The sequence below is a fragment of the Raphanus sativus genome, chromosome 4, assembly GCF_000801105.2.
Source record: "Raphanus sativus cultivar WK10039 chromosome 4, ASM80110v3, whole genome shotgun sequence".
NCBI classification, from domain to species: Eukaryota; Viridiplantae; Streptophyta; class Magnoliopsida; order Brassicales; family Brassicaceae; genus Raphanus; species Raphanus sativus.
Genome location: NC_079514.1, coordinates 9229763 through 9254646, shown reverse-complemented (window position 1 = coordinate 9254646; position 24884 = coordinate 9229763). Strand labels below are relative to the sequence as shown.

General features: G+C 30.8%; 2 protein-coding genes and 1 pseudogene across 2 annotated transcripts; all 3 read right to left on the bottom strand.

Moving 5' to 3' along the window:
- Positions 1 to 3888: 3888 nt before the first annotated feature.
- LOC108830637 (G-type lectin S-receptor-like serine/threonine-protein kinase RLK1) lies at positions 3889 to 7390 on the bottom strand. Its single transcript, XM_018604233.2, has 2 exons — positions 6715 to 7390; positions 3889 to 5886 (listed from the first exon to the last, which is right to left on the bottom strand). The coding sequence occupies exons 1-2, from the start codon at positions 7237 to 7239 to the stop codon at positions 3949 to 3951; spliced, it is 2463 nt and encodes an 820-aa protein (XP_018459735.2). The 5' UTR covers positions 7240 to 7390; the 3' UTR covers positions 3889 to 3948.
- Positions 7391 to 9173: 1783 nt separating this feature from the next.
- Positions 9174 to 12354, bottom strand: LOC108830635 (G-type lectin S-receptor-like serine/threonine-protein kinase RLK1; annotated as a pseudogene).
- An 8841-nt stretch (positions 12355 to 21195) lies between these two features.
- On the bottom strand, positions 21196 to 24629 carry LOC108860643 (agamous-like MADS-box protein AGL8 homolog). The gene is made up of 8 exons (XM_057010015.1): positions 24326 to 24629; positions 23306 to 23384; positions 23161 to 23225; positions 22601 to 22700; positions 22486 to 22527; positions 22365 to 22406; positions 21540 to 21643; positions 21196 to 21460 (listed from the first exon to the last, which is right to left on the bottom strand). The coding sequence occupies exons 1-8, from the start codon at positions 24508 to 24510 to the stop codon at positions 21352 to 21354; spliced, it is 726 nt and encodes a 241-aa protein (XP_056865995.1). The 5' UTR covers positions 24511 to 24629; the 3' UTR covers positions 21196 to 21351.
- Between the last annotated feature and the right edge of the window lie 255 nt (positions 24630 to 24884).

Below are 24884 nucleotides of genomic sequence, written 5' to 3'. Positions count from 1 at the left end.
GAACCGATCCATGACTGTTCTGCGGGCCCCACGACACGTGGTGGCCCGCGATTGGTTGGATTCTTTTTTTTCTTTTTTTTTTTTTTAGAAAAAAAAGTCAAACAGATTAAAAAATAATAAAAAAATACTTTATGAACCCCATATGAGGGATTTACTAATGTAGATGGCCTTAGTTTACAAGATCAAGAAAAAATATTCATTTAATGAATTGAAAACTAAAAGGGTTTAAGAATATTTTTTCCATATGAATGACTCTCGAAGTATATTATATCTTATATATTAAAATAGAAATCATGACTTAGTTCATGTTTAATGTTTTATTTGGATCATCTTTGTAAAGTTTATTAACTGTATTCCCACGATGCTAATAATATAAAATCTTTTTCAATATTGTAATTTGTAATCATAATATCTTTTGGTATCTATTCATTGATATGTATATATATAAACTCTAACTAAACTGTTGAAAAAAATTATAACAAGATCTTAACTGTCAAACAATTTATGTAAATACTTTCACTAACTTTGTAATTAGTAATGAAAATATATATATATATATATATATATATTATGTATGTATATTCAGTTATCATTCAAAACATGAAAAATAAAAATTGTATACTAATTTATCTACTTTATAGTCATATTTATCATATTAAAAACCACTATAGTGAACTAAATATGATAATACTATATTAAATTAATTAATTATAAAAAAAATTATTCATTTTATAAATATAAAAGCTAACAAACATAATATGTTAGCTTAATAGGTTAGTATTAGTAAACTATATAATACATGTACAAGAAATTAACTTATCTTAAAATTATATACAATAATGTATTATCTAAAATGAACAGCATGTAAAACTATTAAACATAATTTATCATTTTGAATTACGGGTCAACGTTTGAATAAATTAAATAAAATATAATTTTAAAATTGTATATGTATATTTTTTTTAATAATGAAACACATATTAAATAATGTAAATATAGAATAGAAACTGATAAATACATGAGATGGTTTGAAACTGTAAATATTTTGATGTTTCAAAATAAGATGTTTTATATTGTTAATGTAATTTCTAACTTTATCAAAAACTGTATAACTAATGATGTATTATCTATTTTTAATTAACTAAATATTTTTAATTTCTATTTTTAGTTTTAAATAAAAGACAATTTTCTTTATAGTTGTGTAATAATTTAAAATTTAAAATATTTTAAAAGAGAGGGAGTATCATATTAATTCAGATGAGAAAAATGGTCAATTACCATCGGGACCTCGTATGCAATAAGACAATTATATTTCTTCTTCCAACAAAATCCAATCCAAGCACCATGGCTCCACAAAAACAGTTCTTCAGACAAGTATCTTTGCGCCTTTCTTCATTATAGTGAGTACCTCTTGTAATCCCCTTAAGGCCAATTTATCCTTTGTAATGTTATTATTTTCGTAATGATTTGCATCCGTATTTGTGGATATACACAGAGCGGATATCAAAAGTTTTCTGGTAATCCCCTTAAGGCCAATTTATCCTTTGTAATGTTATTATTTCGTAATGATTTGCATCCGTATTTATGGTTGAGATTATGGATGTGCACATAGTTAGGGCTGGACATTTTATTTAATAACTGAATCTGAATCCAATTTGAAAAAACATAAATCGACATCCAAATCAAATAAACAAAATATTCGAATCTGTATTGAATAAGGCGAGATTGGATATCCGAATCTGAATAGGTAAAATCTAAATCCAAACAAATATTTAAAGATAACCGAACACATGTATACTTAACCTTAAATTTCTAGTTTATTTCTTTTATTTTATTCTAAATATTTATATTGATGTTTGTACATAACTCAAAATCATATAATATACAAGCATGTCAAGTTTCTTATTTCATCCATTAACAAAAGTTGCATTCAAATTTTCAAAAAAACTAAATTAGTGTTTTTGTATTTTCAAAATTTTGTTTCCAAACCTATTAGTCGTACAACATATTAAAAGTTTTAGAAAATCAGTTAAGTTAATTATAAAAATTTAAAGTATAAGAAATTTGAGTATTGAAGAATTTGATTTTTTTTTCAAAATCTAAAATATCCTAACCTGATCGAAAATAACCAAACTCAGACTAAAAATATCCTAACCCGACCTGATATGTAAAAATACCCGAACAGGTTTTAGACCCTTATATCAAAATACCCAAAAATGTGAAATATCCGATCTAAACGCAAACAAATAATTTCCGAATGCCCTGACCTAGAACAAATATCCAAAAAAATTAAATTATTTATAATTCACTTTGTTCTCCTATTCTTCTTCAGATTATCAAATTTTTGATACTATTCATTCTATAACTATTCAAAAATATTTGGTGTTTGGATGTCCGATAAAATATATTTTTCCCAGATATCTAATTTGATATGTAAAAATATATTTTCAAAAATAAAATTATTAAATTTAATATAAATAATAATATTTCACCACAAGAATAAAAAATCACTTTCATTTTGAACCCTCAAGTTAAAGTGGTTTACATCTTTTATACCATTAATGAATAAAAATAACTAGGTGTTTTGTCCGCGCATGTGGGTATGATCATTTAAAGTTAATTATTAATACATGCATTAATAATAAAAATTATCTTATATGTTATTGTTTATATTCTCCACAAATCTTAAATCTTATTTTTTATTTTAAAAATACATTAAAATATATTATTTTGGATAACAACACAAAATATATAAGAATTATCTTTTTATTTTTAAAATACATTTTTTATTTTTGGATAACATTTTCTGGTTTAATAAATTTTAAATTCATTTTATTTATGGCTAACTTTTATAATATTAATGTATAATAAATAATCTAATCAAATAAATAAATTTAATCATTCATTACAGGTATAAAAATATTTAACTAGTTTAACGTTTAACGTGAGCGTTTGAATGTTAAAAATCACTTCACAAATAATAATATAGATATATTAAGTTCATATGATTTTTGCCTCTGAGCCATAACGTTGAAAGTTAAAATGATTTATATCATTTATGCCTTTAATGAATAATAAATAATTTAAATTTTTAGTAGATAACTGTTTAAAATTATATGTATATATATACTGGCCAAAATATATAAAAATAGAAATAAAAAGATAATTTGTATATATACTATGTTGTTATCCAAAAGGATTATTTCAATAATAATAAATTAAAATTTAAAACATAAAGATGTATAAACACTAATTAAGTAAAAATCAAATTATCCAATAGTGATCTGGTGGCAAGTGAACATACCACACTTTAAAGTCTTACCCGATAGGTGGATGGTTCGAAGTGCAGGTTCTAGTGGATTTGTAGTGATTATTTTGAAGGATACTGGGTCTAGTACGGAAAAACCTATGGCCAAAGTGTATGTGGCCACTGATGAATTAACATGGAGCGATTACCAGCCTTCCTACATGTCTTTGGCGGGTTCCCTAATGAAGTATGCTCAGATTTTTGATGGATAATCATTAGACGTTAGTCGGGAGGCCATCTGAATAATAGGATCATTAAAAAGTGAAAAAAAAATAAATTTGTGTAATTTTTAAAAGTGATATATATTGTTTCTGACTTTAATGAATAATAAAAAATACCTTTTATTAGAAAATTGTTTAAAAGTTATATATATACTGGCCAAACATATTTTAGAAGAAAAAAAAAGAAGACAATTCCTATATATCTTATGTTGTTATTCAAAAATATTATTTTAATCATAAAACATAAAATTTAAAACATAAAGATGTATAAACACTAATTAATTGAAAAAATAAATTGTGTAATTTTTAATGATAAACATAGTAATATGATTATGCCTGCATGTCAAAACACCTAGTTAATTAAGAACATAGAGTATATAAATCAAACACATGAGACTGGGAGATTAGAGTTAAGACTCATCAGTCATCAGAGATGAAAGTACTATAGGGACAAGGGTTTGGGGGATCATTAACTTGAGCCACACCTTCAAGCATCTGTGTTACACTTCTTATGTTAGGTCTCTTCCCTGGTTCTTCTTGTATACACCATATCGCTATCTTCACATATCTCTCCACCACATCCATATTGCTTATCGCCTCTAAATCGTCTTTGATCAGATCTTCCAACCTCCTTTGTCGGAAACAATCGTACGCCCAATCGATAAGAATCACATTATCCTCTAGGTCAACAGCTTTCTTGCAGCACACGATTTCCAAAAGCATGACTCCGTAGCTATAGACATCAACTTTGGATGTAATGGGACTGTTCCTGAACCACTCTGTCGCCACATAACCTTTTGTTCCGCGTATGTTCGTGAGCGTATGCGTCTGGTTCATCATCAGAAGCTTGGCTAAACCAAAATCCGAGATCCGAGGATTGTAATACTCGTCTAGAAGAATGTTCTGCGGCTTTATATCGCAGTGTATGATCTGCTCGCTGCACTCCTCGTGTAGATACAAGATCCCACGTGCAATCTCCACCGCGATTCTCCTTCTGTCTTCCAAGCTAGGTCTTGGACGCCTGAAGAGAAAACCGGCTAACGTCCCATGAGGTAAGAACTCGTAGACGATCAACCGGCTCTGCCCTTCGTCGCAGAAGCCAATTAGCTTCACTAGGTTCTTGTGGTGGATCTGACCAATCACTTTGACCTCATTCTTGAACTCTTTCTCGCTTTCTTGAGCAACACGGTCTAGTTTCTTGACAGCTACGCTAACTTCAGAATCACCTGAAACTTTTAAAACTCCTTTGTAAACGATCCCGAACGCTCCTCTTCCAAGCTCTTCCACGAAATCTCCTGTAGCCACCACGAGCTCTCTGTGCGTAAAGACTCTCAGATTCAAGTCAGTAGCTGTAGCAGCACCACTGTATCTTCTCTGGTTCGGTTTCTTCGCCGTCTTCTTCTTGTTTCTGTACAGATAAAGTAATACGAAGTTCACCAAAGCTGAAGTTCCAAGTAAAACAGAACAAGTGATGATCAACCAGTCACGTGTTTTTCCTCTTCTTCCAGTATTTGGAACACCCGCAGTGAGTTTTCGAACCTTGATGAAAGTATCGCCTCCACCTGTTGGAGATCTGTGACCATAAGACAAGGGAAACTTCTTCTTCAAACAGACGGTACTAAAAACAACCGCGGCACAGAAACAGTCGTTAAGACAAGAAGCTTTACATCTTTCTTCATCATAGTTTGAGTACTTCTTGTAATCACCAGACGGCCAATTAGTCTTCTCCAAAGTAACAAACTCGTAATCATTTACACCAGTTTGATTACTCTTCGGTCCACAAGTCTGCATCTCGAAATCTGGCTTGCAATCACCATAGCTATCACTAGGATCACTCAACACAAACCTCTCAGGACATTCACATCTTGGCCTTTGGTTATCTCCTAAACTGCAAATATTATTAAACCCACAAGCTAAGTTCCCAACGTCATTAGCAACATTATCCGGTCCAAAACGTTTTTCGCATATATTATCAGGCTGAGACCAAGCCCATCGCCACCCACCATCTCCCACCTTGGGATGATAGTATTGAGCAAAAACACCGTCAAAATGTAGAACAGCACGGTGGTAGAAGTCCCTAGAAGATACGGGAACGTCTTGTTTGAGATAGAATCTTGAATTGTTCTTTTGAAGAACATACATGTAGCCTGACTCGTTGAAAACTAACCGAGTCCCGGGGTTTTGGTTCTTTGTATTACTTGCGTAGTACGAAAAGTAGATATCTGATTCTAAAAGCGTCTCGGGGTTGAGACTGAGAAGCTGTAGATCTCCATCATTAGCTAGACGTAGCCTGAATCTTCCTTTTCTGAAGCTTGTCTCCGTTAGGCGAGATGAGAGATTCCTTCCAAGCTCTATGCCCTGCGTCGACATCATCACCATCGATCGTTAACATGCAGCTTTTGACGACAAGTTATGTATGATATTATGGGATTTAATTGTTCCAAAACATAATTTACCGTCTTTAGTTTTAGTATATTTTTTTTTTTGAAAAAGGAAGTTTTAGTATATTCTTTATACAAATAATAGTTTTGTAAATTGTAACCTAAACGTCTTTTGAAATCAGAACCATTTGGTGATGAATGTTTTGATACTATGTATATATGTTTTCTCTCATTTTTTTTCATTTTAGATGTGCAATTCCTAATAAGTTTACAAATTTTGTTCTTTTTTTCTTAAGAAAGTACTCTATATGTTCTTGTTTCAGCTTATAAAATTAACATTTTTATATTAACGAAACTGGGTCTCGGACAGCATGATGAACCTTCTCAGTTGCGGAGCCAGAAATTTTTTGTACTGGAGTCGGAATTTTTTTTTCAAAAACAAAAATTATAAATCATTAAAAACTATAATTTACAACCCCAATTTCTAATGTTTAATAATCATTTTGGTGAGATTATATTTTTTGGGGGGTCAAAATTTATATTTTAATGGGGTCAATAATTTTTTTCTTAAACAAAAACAAATATATTTTAAAAAATAGTGGGGTCAGCTGACCCCACTATCCCTTCACTTTCATTGATATATAAATTTTTAAAAACTATATATACATTAAAATGCATGTCTTAAATTGTTAAAATTGTTTATTTATTAAAATTGACATAAAAAGTTGTTTATGAATCTCATACTCGGTGCTGCTAATATAACTTGTAAACACGCAATAAAAGAAAAGATACTAGATTAAAGCACCTGAGTAGGTAACAGAGTGTCAGTGGGATATGCGAAGCTAGACCACACAAACTCGCCGGACTCTTCAGTGCTTTCGCTTAACAGACCGATGTTTCCAGCGTCATTTATGCGCCCTTGAGAAACAGAGCCATTACTTGGAGGGAGTGGAGAACTACTCCAGAGCTGTTGACCTCGAGGGTCAGTGAGAACCAGACCACGATCTGCGGTTAGTGTAACGTTCGAACCAGCAGGGACAAGGCCGGTTGTTGTATTCACCGCTTGTGCATGCCACACGATGGTTTTGTCCGGAATCTTGTCGAACCATATGGAGAGAGTGAAACCATCGTTAGGTTGGATCTTGCGGAACCCGAAAGCAAAGTCACCGGAAGGGGAACGCCATGAGCTATAGAATTGTTGTGACTCTGAAGCTGTGAGAGATTCTCCGACAGGAATAGATCCGTTTATAATGTTTTGAGAAGAAGCAAGAAGTGTTTGTAATAGGAGAACAAGAAAAAGATGTATTATCGAACAAGAGATGAATCCCATTTTGCTGAGGCAAAGATCATGAGATTATATGTTGAGATATAGAGGAATACCCATTTTGATGAAGCAAATATAGTGAAATTATTATAGTGCTGAACGGAGAACAGAGTGTAAGGAGACTTCCTGAATGTTTCTTTTTTGGTTCTGAGTCAATGGAGTAGATTTTGAAGAGTCAACGGATCTCTTTTTCTCCATACAATATGTGATCCGGAGACTTTTAAAGTATTACGTGTGGAATAAACTGCGTACAAGTGTGTGGCTATTGTATGTTTGATGTGACATTTCTCAATTGTAAACGCTGATGACTTTTGCTTCCTTAGGTTTTTGTTTTTGAATAGCAAAAGATAATGTCTTTATCTATATAAAAGCGGATATTAAATCCAGGCTCGAATTAATCATCCTGTTTAATGGAAAAGTCGCATTCTAATATTGAGAACTACTCCAGAGGTGTTGACCTCGAGGGTCTGTAAGAACTAGACCAGGATCTGCGGTTAGTGTAACATTCGAACCAGCAGGGACAAGGCCAGTAGTTGTATTGACAGCTTGTACATGCCACAAGTTAGTTTTGTCAGGAATCTTGTCGAACCATATGGAGAGAGTGAAAACATCGTTAGGTTGGATCTTGCAAAACCCGAAAGCAAAGTCACCGGAAGGGGAACGCCATGAGCTAGAGAATTGATAGGACTCTGAAGCTGTGAGAGATTCTCCGAAAGGTATGGGTTATCTGTGGCAACTACAAACATAAAATGATAATTTTGTGAGACAAAATGTTTGTAGTTGCAGGACAAGAGTCTCTAGCTCATGGCGTTCCCCTTTGTGAGATTATATGTATAATTCTTGTGGAATCTCTCACAAAGAACCACAGAATTGACAAAATTGTCAAGAAAACACAAAATGTTTGTAGTTTCAGGACAAGAAAAATATGGGTTATCGAAATCCGAACAAAAAAGGAATCTCATTTTGGTGAGGCAAAGATCATGAGATTATATGTATAATCTTTTGTTTTGTTAAAAGGCTTTGTAGGAAGCGGCAGCAGCCAATAATTATACTGTGACGGAAGAAAATTCATTGATATTGAAACTGAGACAGACGCAAACTGATAATCAAAGGAAGAAAATCGGAGTTGCCTCTGTCTGATATTTTCAACTTGGTATTTACTGGTTTTTATTTTCCGCAGCGGATTAAATAATCAAATCTGTTTTGTCTTGACGGTGCTGTGTTTTCCGCACCGTAGAGATAATTTTGAGTCGCTGCGGCTTCTTGCAACGTTGATAAAACGAACAGAACTATAGATGAATCCTAATGAAGGAAATATAAGGAGTATATTTTTTATTATATGGTTTTAAGGTTTTTCTTTTTTAAGTTGATTTGGTCGTTACTACTGAACGTAAGAAGTGTAAGAAGACATGCTGAATGTTTTTCTTTTGTTGGGAGTCTATTGAGCAGATTTTGAAGAGTCAACGGAGCTTTTTCCTCCATTCAGCTCTGAATATGTGGCTCTAGAGTCTTTTAACGTGTGAAATAAACTGCGTACAAGTTGTGGTTATTGTATGTTGAATAAGAAATATCTCAAATGACTTATGCTTCCCTAGGTTTGTTTTATGAATAGCAAAAGATATTAAATACAAGCTCAAACTAATCATCCTGCTAATGGAAAAGTCGTATTTTTTACCAACCACTAATTGAAATAATATTGAGAGACATCAATCAAAGATCTTCAGAGTTTTACTATTGTAACATCCGTTAATATCTGATAGGTTAATTAATATTGTATTATGTTGTTGTATATGGTATTTATATAAGAAATTATGATAGCAATTTGTGTATCATCAAGATAATAAGAAGATGTTGATCGTTTGAAATGTAATATCAACTTTCTAAGTTTCTTTTTGTTTGTGATTCACATTTTTCCTTTAAGGTATAAAAATTAAACCAGAAAGCTATAGAAAAGTATATTGCACATATTGAAAATATTTTGTACATTAAAGGGTCTCCAAGTAACAAAATCATAAAGAAAAATTCAAGTACAAGACAGATACTCATCACAAGAGAATGCACTATAAGGAGAAGGGTTTGGAGGATCACGAACTTGACTCACACCTTCAAGCATCTGCGTAACATTTCTCATATTAGGTCTCATTCCTGGTTCTTCTTGTATACACCATATCCCTATTTTCACATATCTCTCTACCGTCTCCATGTCGTTAATGGCCTCCAAATCGTCTTCGATTAGATCCTCCAACCTCCTATCTCGGAAACAATCGTAACCCCAATCGATGAGAATCACGCTCTCATCTAGATCGATGGCTTTCTTGCAGCACACGATTTCTAAAAGCATTACTCCGTAGCTATAGACATCTACTTTGGATGTAATGGGACGGTTCCTGAACCACTCAGGTGCGACATACCCTTTCGTTCCGCGGATGTTGGTGAGCGTATGCGTTTGGTTCATCATTAGAAGCTTGGCTAACCCAAAATCCGAGATTCTAGGGTTGTAAGACTCATCTAGAAGTATGTTATGTGGTTTTATGTCGCAGTGTATGATTTGCTCTTTACATTCTTCATGTAAATACAAGATTCCCCGAGCAATCCCAACCGCAATCCTCTTCCTATCTTCCCAGCTCGGTCTAGGACGCCTGAAGAGAAAATCTGCTAGTGTCCCGTGTGGTATGAACTCATAGACTATCAAACGGCCCTCTCCTTCGTTGCAGAAGCCAATTAGCCTCACTAGATTCTTGTGATGGATCTGACCAATCACTTTAACCTCATTCTTGAACTCTTTCTCGTTTTCTTGAGCAACACGGTCTAGTTTCTTGACTGCCACGGCAACTTCATCACCCCCACCACCACTAAATTTTATAAATCCTTTGTAAACGATCCCAAAACCTCCTCTTCCAAGCTCGTCCATGAAATCCCCTGTAGCCACCACGAGCTCTCTATATGTAAAGACCCTCAGATTCAACTCAACTGCAGTAGATGTCGCCACGGCATCGACATCTCCAGCTTGGCTTAGTTTCTTCTTCCTCTTCTTACTTTTATTCATCTTTCTATACAGAGCAAGTAATATGAAATTAAAAAGAGCTGAAGTTCCAAGCAAAACCGAACAGGCGATGATTAGCCAGTCACTGTTTTTCCCTCTGTATCTGGTAACCGGAACATCCACAACGCCTTTTGAAACCTTAATGAGTGTATAGCTATCACGCGGATCATCGTTATGACCATTAGGTGCTCTCTGTCCGAAAGACAACGGAAACTTCTTGGCCCAACATACTCGATCGTTTCCGTAAACAACAGCAGCACAGAAACAGTCGTTAAGACAAGCATTTCTACACTCGTCTTCATCAAAGTTATTAAACTTCTGGTAATCCCCGTACGGCCAGTTCGTGCGGTCTACACGCATGAGCTCGTAAACATTGACAACACGCACGTTTTCAGTTTCGTTATTCTCTGGTCCACAAGTCTGCATCTCAAAATCCGGCTTGCAGTCACCATACTCGTCACTAGGATCCATCAACGAGAACTTCTCGGGACACTGACACTTGGGCCTCTGTTTATCATCCAAAATGCATATACTGTTAAACCCACAAGCTACGTTACCAAGATCATCTTTGGAGCTCGTCTCACATATATTATCCGGCAGAGCCCAAGCCAACTCCCACCCATTGCTCCCCTGTTCTTTGGAGTGATAGTATTGAGAGAAAACCCCATCGAAATGTAGAACGGCACGGCGATAGACGTCTCTGGAAGATACGGGAACTTCTTCTTTGATACCAAATCTTGTTGCGTTGTTGCTGCTTCGTAAAACATACATGTAGCCTGACTGGTTGAAAACTAATCTAGTCCCGGGATTAGGTTCCGTCGTGCCGCTTTGGTAGTAGGAGAAGTATACATCTGTTTCCGCTAGCGACTTGGAGTTGAGAACGAGAAGTTTGAGATTACCGTCGTCACCTAGATGTAGCCTGAATCTTCCTTTCTTGAAACTTGTCTCCGTCAGGCGAGATGATAGGTTACTTCCAATCTCTATACTCTGCATCATCACCGAGTCTATATATGCTTACAACAACGTATCAAATACTATATGCTTTTATGTGAAACCTATAAAATGATATCATAGTTATTTGACAAATTATATATAGATCATGGTCTCTATTTATTATTCGTATTTTTAAAAAGAAAACCCTAAACAAATATTAGCCTCAAGTTTTCTATCTTGTCTTTTTGCATTAGGTTCATTGAATTTGTTTTTTAACAAGGTCCATAATTTTCCACAACTTCATAGTCAGCTTTTAGATATTCCGATCTAATAAAGAATAACTCTTTGCCAAAAAAATGGTTTCAATCCGGGGTATACGGCTCATGCTTCATAGTGTTATTCACCAGAATTAATAATAACTATTACCCCGACCATTATCTTGAAGTTAGTTATCAGTTAGAAAATTGACTCACCTGAGTAGGCAACAGAGTGTCAGTGGGATGACCGAAGCTCGACCATAAATCTTCGCCGGAATCTTTGCTCAGCAACCGGAAGTTTCCGGCATCGGTTATGAGCCCTCGAGAAACAGAGCCACTACCTGGAGGAAGTGAAGAACTCCAATGATGTTGACCTCGAGAGTCTGTGAGGACCAGACCCCGATCTGCTGTTAATGTAACCTTCGAACCATTAGGGACAAGACCGGTGGTTGTGTTGACTGCTTGTGCGTGCCACACGATGGTTTTGTCAGGAATCTTGTCGAACCAAATGGAGAGAGTGAAACCATCGTTAGGTTGGATCCGGCGGAACCCGAAAGCAAAGTCACCGGAAGGGGAAAGCCATGAACTAGAGAATTGTTGGGACTCTGAAGCTGTAAGAGACTCTCCGACAGGAACCGTTCCGTTTCTAGTGTTTTGAGACGAAACCAGAAGTATTTGTAGTTGTAAAACAAGAAAAAGATAAATCAACGAACAAGAGAGAAATCTCATTTTATTTTACTGGAAGATCTTGAGATTACACAAGATTTACATAGTTTATATAAGGTTATATTTCGTAAATACTGAACGTGTTCGTATAAAAGGGTTAAGAAGACTCATCGAATGTTTTTCTTTCCATAAGTCAATGTATCAGTTTTTCAAGCGTCAACTGAGTATTTTCCTCCATGCAATATATGGTGTGGTCTACAGACTACAGCCATATAACGTGTGTTGTAAACAGAGTAAGTACAAAGTAGTTGTATGTTTATTGTGATGGGACAATTTCTGAGTTTTAAACGTAGAAGACTTTTTGTTTCCTCGCGTTTGAAGTTTGAACGGCAAAAAGATTATGATTTTTTTACAAAGCGGGATATTAAATCGCAGTTCAAAGTATTCTTCATGCTTTATCGACAAGTCAAATGTTTTTGTTTAAAATTATCAATAGTGATTACAACCTTCAGTACCTTCCGCATCATTTTCTCTATGCATCATTTTCTCTATCTTCTCCTTAGTAATTCAAAGCTTCAAAAAAAAAAAAATTCAAAGCTTCAAACGCCCTATCTTATCATTTTTGTTTTATATTTTGGGTTGTTGAAAATTTTTAACACCCTATCTTATCATTTTTTCTTTTACAATTTTGTTTTATATACTTTTTGTGATTACATATTAACAATCTATACTATTAAAACATGGTTTTATTTTAAAAATTTAGGATTATGCCCCTTCTTTCCTATTTACATTTAATTTAAATGTTAAATATGCTTTATTTAAACTAAAAATATAATATTAGCTATGATAATTAATACTTTTCATGTTTTGTGAATGATAATAATCTTAATTTTTACGCAGATTATACTTTTCATTTAATTTGAATATCATTTTTCATCTATAATATTATTTAAAAATCGGATATGAATATATACATGCAAATTAAAAAAAATATTATTATTATGTCATTTTTTACATAATAATGATACGCCAATTTTGAGTGTTCAAATTTTTTAAACTTATCTTAAAATTAAGTTTTAAAAATCTAAACATAAATAAAAATACAAACTTATCATAGCTTATTAGTAACCACAAAAGAAAATAATATTTTCATATCAATAATAAAGTTTTCCATTACCATTTTTTCATTTTCTTCAAATGACATAATATAAATCTCATTAAAGTCTAAATAATTTTTCCAGTTTTATATAATATTAAGAAGTATGAATTATTTAATAAACGTTTCAAATTTTTTTTTCAGCGGATCATCTCATATTGGATCTTAGGTTAATAGCGGATTTTTAGATTTTTACAAAGTTTTTTAAGATTATAATTACAATTCTTTTTATTAAATTGAACTGAATTATACACATATCACTCGATTTATTGGTTTAATCATAGGTTTGAGTTGGATATGAAAACATCGCTTAAAATCAAGTATTATAACAGAACATTTTTTTCTGAAACGCAAATAGAAAACTTTAAAAGTATTTATTTTCTAATCAAAATTATAAATTCAATTAAATTTTATTAAAATGAAAATATACCCGCGTTTTTAAAGCGCGGATCAAAATCTAGTTATTGATTAAAATTAATTACAATACTTGAGAGTCAGACAAATGTTTTAAATAGTTTTGCTTTTCTTTTTTATTTAATCATTTGAATAAAAACAAATATTAAAATAAGAACTAAAGAGATCATTATTAAAACAAAAATAATTACAAAAAACTGAAAATGGCATTTTAATATCAAAATAAATTGAAACTAATCTTATTTATAGATTATAAAATATAAATTTAAGTATAGTCTTTTATTTAAAAATATTTTATTATAAAATAAATGAGTTTTAATTATTTGGTGGAAATAAAAATAAAATAAAATTTGGACAATCAATCAAAAACTGACACATGACAAAAACCTAAAAAAGTTTTTTTTTTTGAAAAAGAAAATAAATTGCTTAGGAGTCGTATCGAACCCTGGTTGAGCAATAGCTCAACAGCCACTCAACCACTATGCCAAATTCAATTTTTTTTTCTTTTTTGTCCTAAAAAAGATTCAATTTAAAACATTCGTCGAAGTGTATTCAACTGTTAATTTAATAACTCAACTACATTTTGACCCGCCTTTCAAAAGACGGATACATTTTTTGTTAAATATTTTTTGTAAGAAATTTAATTTTTATATTTGTGTTTTTATTTATAATCATATTTGTATATAATATTTTAAAAAAATTATTAGTAAGAAGTTTTGAAAATTATATTAAATTTGTGATATTGCATAACTATACACCTGTTCCATAACTATTTCACTGAATTTTATTTCAAAATAGCTATCATTTAAAAAAAGACAAAGTATAGTTACAATTTTGTTTATTAATCAAAGATTAATTATATATATATATATGTAATTATATGTTTTCAATTAAACTTTAGTGATTTGATTTTATATATAATGATTTATAAAATTTTATTATTACACATAATAGTTTGTCATGTAATTTAAAATGGGTTTAGTTGTTAAAACTCAGTTCTAATTATTAAAAAATGGGAATAATGGTCCAAATGGTAAATGAAAACTTAAAATGAAAAAAAACAGAAAGTTGTTATGAAAACCCAATATTGTCTAATGGCCAATATTCATAGCCCCTTGAAAATAGGACTTTAGTGGTCATGCAAAGGTTGACTATATATTAACCTATGCACTTTCCTTTTTTCGTTGCAGTTATATTATTTACGGTATATATATTGTATGCAGTTAGTTACATTTAGATACTTTTTTTAGTTGGGCTCAACTAATAAATTTAATAGTATTGATTGTAATATGTGATGTTAGTTTTGTTTTGACGTATCTCACCTAATATTATGGGTTTGTTATGACTTAAAATCAACATTTAATTTTGTTACTAGATTTTGACCCGCCCTTAAAAGGGCGGGTATATTTTTTATTTAAAATTTAATTTTTGATATTTGTTTTTCTTTCTGATTATATTTGTATTTTATGTAATCATATTTGTGTATAAATTTTAATAAAAATATATTTTATTAAATAATAGCAATTTAAAAATTAATCCGGTATACACACAGTAAAGGCTGGGTTGCGGATCGAACCCGCCCCGCTGACCCGACAACCCGCAGATTTTCAGTTTGTTTTTGTTAAAGAATATGACCCGCACAACCCGCAAACAAATAATTTTGTACCCGCATCCGCTCCGCTTAATTTTGTTGTTGTCTGCGGGTTATATACATATTTTAAAAATCATTATTTAATTTAATTATTATAAAAGTATATTTATAATAAACAATTATACATGATTTAAATTTTAAACTATTATTTTTAAATTTCTGTATTTTAAAATAGTTGGACCAATAATAATTAGTTAGTGAAATGGTCCAACAACTTTTTTAAGTAGATTTTTTGGTAATGATTTTCTTTTCATAGTATAGAAATATATAGAAATAGTTTGTTTAGATACATATTTGAAAGAAAATAAATCAATTTTCAAAATTTTGTTAGATTGTTTGTGTAGATATTTGAAGAATTAATTTTTAAAAATTAATATTCGAAATTTTATTTATTTAGTTTTATAATATACTTTCAGTATCAGCGGCGGGTATACTATTTTAAACTAAATAAAATGTTTTAACTTAATTTAGTTTTGTTTTTGTATAATAATTTTGGTAACATATGTTTTCAAATAAAAAACACGTACATAAACCGTCTGCAGTATTACTGGATGTTGAGATATAATCTAAATTATAAAAAGCTAAGAATTTCCATATTATATAGTATTATGCTTGATATAAAATGTATTATATAGTTTTGTAACAACTACAGTATCAATACATCGATAATATTGTAAAAGCTATTAGTATTTCTTTTTGTCGTTCATATTAATATTAATATTTAAATCCTAAATAGGTCAGCATATACATATATACAAACTAAAATACAATCTAAAGTCCAGTAAAAGGAAAATATAAGCACCATCAACTAAAACTACACACATGTATTCCATTTCTTCTCTTTCTGCGTGAGAATGACGACACTTTATTGTCTTTGATGAATCTTGATTTCCCAGAAAAGGATGTCAAATAAACGCTGACAGCCTGAGATCACTATGATGAAATGTGTGTATGCATGTATGGTAATAGTGTAGTTTGGAGGCATTTAATTTTGACCTTTAGGTAAAAAAAATATATGGGTAATAGATTTTGAAATCGTGTGACGATAAAATAAATGTAAAGATAATAAATGATGAAATGCATAAATATAGAAACTAATTGTTGGATGGCTTAGCATATTTATAATATAGAGTGTAAAACCAAAAAAAAAACTTCAAAACAATTTTTATAGGTAGATTTATCAAAACTCCTTCCTTTTTAATAAAGTAGATTGAACATTGAAAATTTGATAGAATCTAGTAAAAATCCAAAAAACTCGCTATTAACCTGCGATTTAATATCATTAATCTGATAAAACACACAAAAATATTCGATAATTTATTTTTGATTAAATTTCTGATATAGGTTTTTAATATTACATAAAATTGTGATTCCTTAAACTTTTATGGAATTTTTATTATGTCATCCAAATAAAATATAAAAAACGTATTGACATGACAGTATTTGTTTATTTTCATGATTATTACCTAGTCAATCTCTTCATCTCGTTGAAATTATACTTGTTTCACTCGCAATGGAAATACAGACTATGCTTCTAACTAATAATTACTTGCTTCCAAATCAGAATCGATTAAAAATATATACATGCCCAATCTTCATTTTTTTGGAATCATGATTCTGTGGGCTGGCGAAGCCACGTTACACTGAGGTTGAAAACAACATAATTATGACAACAATAAAATATAGAAAATAATAAGACATATAACAAAGATCTATAGCTTTTAACTTTCTCGTTAAAGACTTTTTACTTATATATGATCATATACGTGGGTGGGTTAATTGTAGAAATAAGATCTATTAAAATAAATAGAGACATGATAAAACCAAAAAAATATTGTTAGAGAAATAAGGTATTACCAAAAATAAGATTTATCTCTTTATAATTTATTGTTAGAGAAATATAAGGTAAGACCAAAAAAATTAAAAATGAAAGTGTCCAAAACAACTTGTATAAGTCGACTTTTCAAGACTGCTTCTCTTTTAATAGTATAGATGATTTTAGCTTGTTTAAATACTTTGGCTGTGGAAAGCCCTCTTGGTCTAGTGGTTTGACTAAGGGTTCAATTGTTTCTACACCCGGAGGTCTGGGGTTTAAACCCTAGAAATACCAAATTATGCAGATTATGGAGAAACATGTTACATGAGATCTTCAGTTTGGTGCAGGGCGTACCATCGAACATGGATCTCATAGGACGGCTCAGAATGGTGCAGTCAGGCGGGTATTCTCACATGGTGGTAGAATTGTCGGCTGTAAAATCGTCTTTGTAATATTCTCACCATTGTAATTAATAGCATAATTAATCGATAATAATCGACTCGGACGGTTAAAAAAAAAATACTTTGGCTAATTAAAGCAGGTAGTTTGAAGATAAATGGGCCACGATTATAAGAAACATTGCTTAAAGCCTTAAAGGTTTAAGCTGATGAAATTAATAAAATGACTTTAAGTAAACCTGTTTCCAAACAATTTTGAGAAAACATACTATTTTAGTTTTCAAACAATTCTAATGTGTACTTCAACTTTAATAATATAAACTAAATCTTGACCCGCCCGACCGGGCGGGTATTTATTTTATTTTATTAGTTTTTAATATTAAATGATATATTTATAATATTTAAATATAAATAGATTGAAAATTAACCTTTGCAGTTATAATAAAAAAAATTAAAATTTAATAAAATATTTTGATATAAAATTTAAATTTCCAAATTAAAATAATATAGAGGTGGGTCATAATTTTTTCCAATTCAAAAATCTTAGCTTCCCTAGAACAAAGAAAAAAAATTTATAAATACATAAAATATGTAAACATATTTGCAACTATAGTTTATATTAAAATAAATTTGTTAAATAAAAAAAATCTTATGCTGTTTTTGTTTATTTATAGAGCTTGACCCGTGACCATATAAATAATTTTCTTTCAGTTTAATTTTTTTCTCTATACTAATGGTATACTATATATATATATATATATATATATATATATATATATATATATATATATATATATGTAAATTATAATATATTACATAATTTTTGATATAACATTTTAAAACATAACAATTTTATTTATTAATTTAAAATAATTATATTTTGTTATTTAATCGTTTATTATATTGTAGTGTATCATATAAATAAATCTTATATTTATAACTAATTCAAAGTTATATTATGAAAGCATTATGCTAATAATATATGAATAAACTATATTATATTTTCCTTATATGTTATATAAATTGATTATGATGTGTAATTTTTTATTTTATTATTTATTACTAATAAATATTAAAAATATTTAAAATGTTAATACGAAATATATTAGGAAATCTATTTTGGTTAAAACTTTATTAAAGAAATCTATTATTTAAATTAAGAAAATACATTAAATACATTAAATGTTTAGATCTATTATTTAAATTAGGAAAAAACAATTATATTTAGATATATTTTTATTTAATTTTTCAGTGGCATGACAATGTAAATATAGTGGAAAACTAAGGGCTAATCTAATTTGTACTCCTTTTTTAATAAATTAGATAAATTAAGAAAATACATTAAATACATTAAATGTTTAGATCTATTATTTAAATTAGGAAAAAACAATTATATTTAGATATATTTTTATTTAATATTTCAGTGGCATGACAATGTAAATATAGTGGAAAACTAAGGGCTAATCTAATTTTGTACTCCTTTTTTAATAAATTAGATGGTTTAATACCTCCATCTGAAAAACCTTGACATGATACCACATTCGAAGATTCGAATCATGGTCTGTCAACTGTATATAGCTTACGCTATTACCTTTGAGTCAAACGTGTAGCTAGCTATCACATATATGCAAAGGCAAATCTTAAATCTAGTCTAAGAAAATGTGGTCGGATGGGGAGGCAATTCCTCTCATACCCCTATATCTCATTTTTTAATCTCTATTAGACAATTTTTCTCTTTTAGTTTTATATGTCAAAGAAAAATCATAAAATTAAATTGGGAACGTGAATATTTTTTATTTGATTTATAGAATTTGATAAAATTATTTCAAAAATCAAAAAACTATTTTTTCCACATTTTTTCACGAATATCATCACAATATGGTTAAAGCGTTTTAAAAAATATTTTTTTCCAAATTTGAAAGGTATAAAAAGTTAAATACTTGCCCATAGGTTCACTAATCCATAGAAGGAGTTAGGGTTTAGTTTTGAAAAGGGGGGAAGATTTTATTTGTGGTTTTGGGTTTTGATAAAAATAGAATTATGAAAAAGAGATATAGAATATCAAGGCCACCCATATAAAATTGTGTGTAGAGAAATAGGGGTATGGAAAAAGTTGACTCTTGAATGGGGGATGAGGTCAGACGCTAACATGTTTTAAGATTTGACATTTAAGTTATTTGAAACTAAATTACATTGCTCATAAACATCTACATGAATATTGATCCATGTTTTTAAGGTTTTTTTTACATATCTGGAGAATATTTATCTGTAAATTGTACTTTTTATTAGAAATTAGTCTGAATTTTTTCATATATCCGTGGTACTTCCGTTTAATCAAAAAAAATATAAAACTAAAATTGTAATGAAATTATAGACGTAAATTTGCTCTGAAATAGTTTTTTTCCCAAATCCGTTATAGTTTGACGATTAAATAAATATCGACGAATATATATCACATTTTTTTACGGATGTGTTCTTGCCAAACTCGTTCGCAACGGTATCATAGTTTTAAATTGAATGAGGCTGCAGGTTAATAATTAAATAATAATTCATTTTACCACCTTTTTAATATATATATATATATATATATATATTATATTAGTGGGTTGGATGGCATCATGCATGAAAGAAACTTTAATTTCTTTTTTTCTCAAAAGTCATAATAACTTGAGCCACGCGGTTCCTTGCCGTGACAACTTTAAGGCATCTCCACAAAGAGAAGAATTAAAAAAAATTAAATAAGAGTAAATACACAAACCTAGTAAGCACAATTACGAATTATAGAATATTGATATAGTAATGCTTTCGCGCATTTATGCCACAGTAAAAGAAAAAAAGTAGCAACACATATTTCATCAGAAATCATCACAAAGACACGGATCTTTGTTCTTAAGACGAGTGAATCTAGTGATAGTGTTCTTACTTTTTGGCATTATAATTCCTAGGGCTGGGCAAAAAGTCCGAACCCGAAAACCGAACCGAACCCGATCCAAAAAAGTAGCACCGAACCCGAACCGAAATTGATTAAATATTCGAACGGGTTCAAAATTTCGGTATTTAAAGAACCGAAACCGAACCCGATCCGAACCGAAATATTTTGGTACTCGAATGTATCCGAAATAAATCTATATACTTAAATATATACATTATTTTTATATATAATGTATATTAAAAATATTAAAAATATATAAGATATTTTTAAGTTTTCCAGAATACTCAGAAAATATATGCAAATAGTCAAAAGTAAATGTTTAAAACAACTAAAATATACTGAAAACACCAAAATAGTTAAATATCCATTGATTTTTTATCCAAATATTCAAAGAAAATCAATTTATATGTTAAATTAAGGTATTTGACATATATGTTATGAAAATTTATATGTAATATATTATCTTTCTTATAGATTTTGAAAATTTAAAGTATATAATGAATTTTAAAAATTTGAAAACATTTTAAATGGGTTATCCGAACCCGAACCGAACCCGCAAAGATCCGAATCGAACCCGAACCGAAATTTAGAAATATCCGAATAGGGCTGAAATCTTTGACCCCGAAAACCCGAAACCCGAATGGACTGAATCGAAACCTGAATGGGTACCCGAACGCCCAGCCCTAATAATTCCACCATTAAATATAAAATTTTATATATAGTTTTTTGCCGAATTTTTTATAACTAGTTAAAGTTAACTTATATCAGTTCAGTAAATACACCGAAATACTGATATACATACATACTATGACAATATTAAACATTAATTTATCTTATCATATAGAGATAGTTCTATTCATTCGTTGTAGGGCGTATCATCCAAGCAGGAAGGAGAGAGTTTGGTTCCACCAATGACGATGCACTGCCGTTGTCTCCCCCAACTCTCCCCACAAAGACATCCCTGCCCATTTAATAATATTACATAATATTGAATCAAACTCTAAATCTAATTTGAAATACTACTGAAAGAGAGACAATACCCGGAGGAGGTTGAGCAGTATTGGGGCTGAAGAATCGAAGAATTGTTGGAGCATTGGATTAGTTGTCCTTGCTGAACCGTGTTCTTCTTCTCCCTCTCCTTAATCTATCATGTCATAATTTTTGTCATTGTTAATATGCATATGCACGAATAGTATGTTCTGTTTTAGAAATTACTATATAAACTATACATTTAGTTAAATAGATATACCCAAAAGAAAGTGAAAGCAATAGAATTTGGCAAAAAAGGAAGTGAAACCAATAGGCAATAGAAGTGTATGTTTTTATCAAGGTTATAAAGTTAGGTCAATTAACCGGCGTCTAGTTGGCACTTCAAAAAAATTCACAACCGGTTGTCCTTTTAAAGCATATAAATGTTTCCAACATTTTTTGACCAAAAAAAAAAGAATGTTTCCAACACTACTAATAAATAAACAAATAAATAATAACCATTTAGAAACACTACTAATAAATAAAAAATAAATAATTATATCTGATGCGTAAAAGACTGCTAACCGCACATACATGTATATATATATATATACAGGTCTTAAATAATGCTAAGATAGATACATTGCTGATTGCTCTACACTATATATTAATATTATTTATGCAAACATTTTTTGTAAAACATTAGTATAAGAACTACTAGAGAATTCTATTGCAAATTGATTATATCTAACATACATATATTTTATATATTGTTATGCTATAATATATTGTTGAAATAATCTTTTACTGTAAATTTTGGTGAGATGGCATATTTGTATACTTCTCTTTTCAGTCCCATTTTAAATACAACTAAATACATAAAAAGGTGTTCTAACCTTTTTGAGAAGCGCATTATTGTGATCTTGCAAGGCCTTATCCTGATGAAGTCAAATAAAACAAGTAAGCGTATATCTAAAACGAATTATTTTGAGGTCGTGGTTAATTGCAACACTATACCTTCTTCTGGAGTGCCGATATGGATTCGTACATAGCTTGGTTCTGCAAATATTACAAATTCATTAAATAAGACCATCACAGATTTCAACTTCAATTCATATGATTCTCATATTACCTTTCTTGACCTAATGCTCTTGATTGCAGCATGGAGCTGATGCTCCAAACTTTGGAGGTCCTTTAAGCTCAACGATTCAAGATCTTCCCCCATAAAATTCCTGCACATTTTTATTTTATTTGTGAATACTGATTATATAAGCATTGTGCTTTCTTGTTGTTACCTTGCTACTACATATGTGATATTGCGCGCAGGTATTACGTTCAAATAAACAAATAGAAGTTCCTCGATTACTGTATATTAATAAAAGATTTCGAAGATGACGAGATCATAAATCAAGAAGTACATATTTTCATAAGATATGAGAAATAAGGAGATCCTATCACATAATGCATTCGCTCTTAAGTTATGTTTTAGTATTTTAACGACAAGTGCTAAGGCAGCAAGTTAGTTAGATGTTTATGTTGAACCAAAGTCTAGTTGACTTAAAACAAGTCTTGTATAGATAAGTTCAATTGCTGGTTGACAAGCACACAGATTATGAAGCAATCTTAATTTGACAAATTTGCACTGCAGCACTAGAAGATAATATGGTACTACATATGTATCATATTAGGTACCTTTTGTTCTTCTCAAGTACCTCAACTCTTGCCTTGAGCTTAGCATGTTCGAGAACCCAATTTTCCTACAACATTGGTAGATAGAAGTAAGACATGAACAATTGAACATAAACAGCTAGAAGTAAAACCAAATCTTGAGACTTACACTCTGTGAAATGTCTCGGCCAACAAGTTGTTTGTCTGAATACAAATAGCGATCATAGCGTTCAAGTATCCTTTCCATGCTAGATTTCAGGAAATTCAAAAGAAATTAATAAATCTATGTAGTTGATTTGCAGATTAATTTGGATTATAACTGGACAGGTTGTAATGTGCAACATTAAATTGGTAGAAAGTGTTTGCCAAAAGCTTACCTTATTTGATATACTGACAAAAGATCGCTAAAAGTAAAGCACAACATAAAAACGTATATAAAACCTGGTTTTGGTGAGTCTACACAATATCACATAATTTTTTTTTGGTCAAACATCACAGAAATTATACATACAAATTCAATGTCAAGATTCGAGTATGGCTCAGTTATCAAAGCAAACGGTAAGATCATTAAATATGTATATGATCGTACAAACAAACATATATTTTTTTTGATCAATACAAACAAACATATATAAACATACAAAAACGCATTTATATCAGTACGAACTTACATATATGTTGAACGTTATGCTATTGTCCATTGGATTATAGCAATACCTTGTAAATGCTTTATTTCTTTGTTTCAAATCAACCTTTCTTTCAAAAATATGTCATTAAGTGTTATATTATATATACATACATAAGCGTACGTCTCTCTGTGGGCTCGTGCTTCTATACATGAAAAGAGGCAATCAAATCGTGAGTATGTGTACTTAAGTATCATAATTTTATGCTACTTTCATTCGGGTAAAGCAAGGAAAAATAAACATGAACAGCTTTTTTCATGAGTCCGTATACGTAAAATCCCAAAAAACCCTAATCTCTCGAGCCACTTCTTAGGGAACAAACAAATATACAGTATATATGCAACACACAGGGATAAGATTTGGATTTAAAGATCCTGACGACAATCGAGATGGAGACGTACGAATAAGGAAACAAATCTAATTGAAAATCAAGAAAGCCGATATGGATATGATCGATGTAAATAAAAAATATAATATATGGTTTATAGATGAAAAATAATTACCAAGAGTCGGTGGAATATTCGAAGAGTTTGCCTTTGGAAGAGAAGATAACGAGAGCAACCTCAGCATCGCAGAGAACAGAGATCTCATGAGCTTTCTTGAGCAAACCAGACCTTCTCTTTGAGAAAGTAACTTGCCTATTGATCTTGTTTTCTATCCTCTTCAGCTGAACCCTACCCCTTCCCATCTCTCTCTCCCCCCACAAAAGCTCAAGAACAAGAGAGAGAAACGATAACCTTGAAATGTCCAAAGGATCTCTCTCTATTTCTTTCTTATCTCTCTCTGGGTATCTTTTGTGTTGAATGTGTGATAGTTTTTTCATTTATTTACTATTATTTCCGTGGACTTTTGTTTGGTTTCGCGTGAGTCTACAGTAAGCGTGTGAACAGTGACGTAAGTGATGTAGGTATAAATACGGTACGTTGATGTGAATACATAGACAATGATATTTGTGGAAGGAAACAGAGAGAAAAGCCTCAGAGAAAGTGGAAGAAACCAGAGTGGAGATAAAGTTAAGGGCTGTTTGGGAAATAAACAATATGACTTGTTGTCGAGTTCTCA

Bases quoted from the DNA above. Each gene is read 5' to 3' on its own strand.
- LOC108860643 (XM_057010015.1), bottom strand. From the start codon at position 24,510: ATGGGAAGGGGTAGGGTTCAGCTGAAGAGGATAGAAAACAAGATCAAT. The intron at 23,226-23,305 runs GTAAGTCTCAAG...CCAATGTTGTAG, and splicing joins GCCGAGACATTTCACAGAGT to GAAAATTGGGTTCTCGAACA. The intron at 22,701-23,160 runs GTACCTAATATG...AAAAATGTGCAG, and splicing joins GTACTTGAGAAGAACAAAAG to GAATTTTATGGGGGAAGATC.
- LOC108830637 (XM_018604233.2), bottom strand. From the start codon at position 7,239: ATGGGATTCATCTCTTGTTCGATAATACATCTTTTTCTTGTTCTCCTA. The intron at 5,887-6,714 runs GTGCTTTAATCT...ATGTCGACGCAG, and splicing joins ACACTCTGTTACCTACTCAG to GGCATAGAGCTTGGAAGGAA.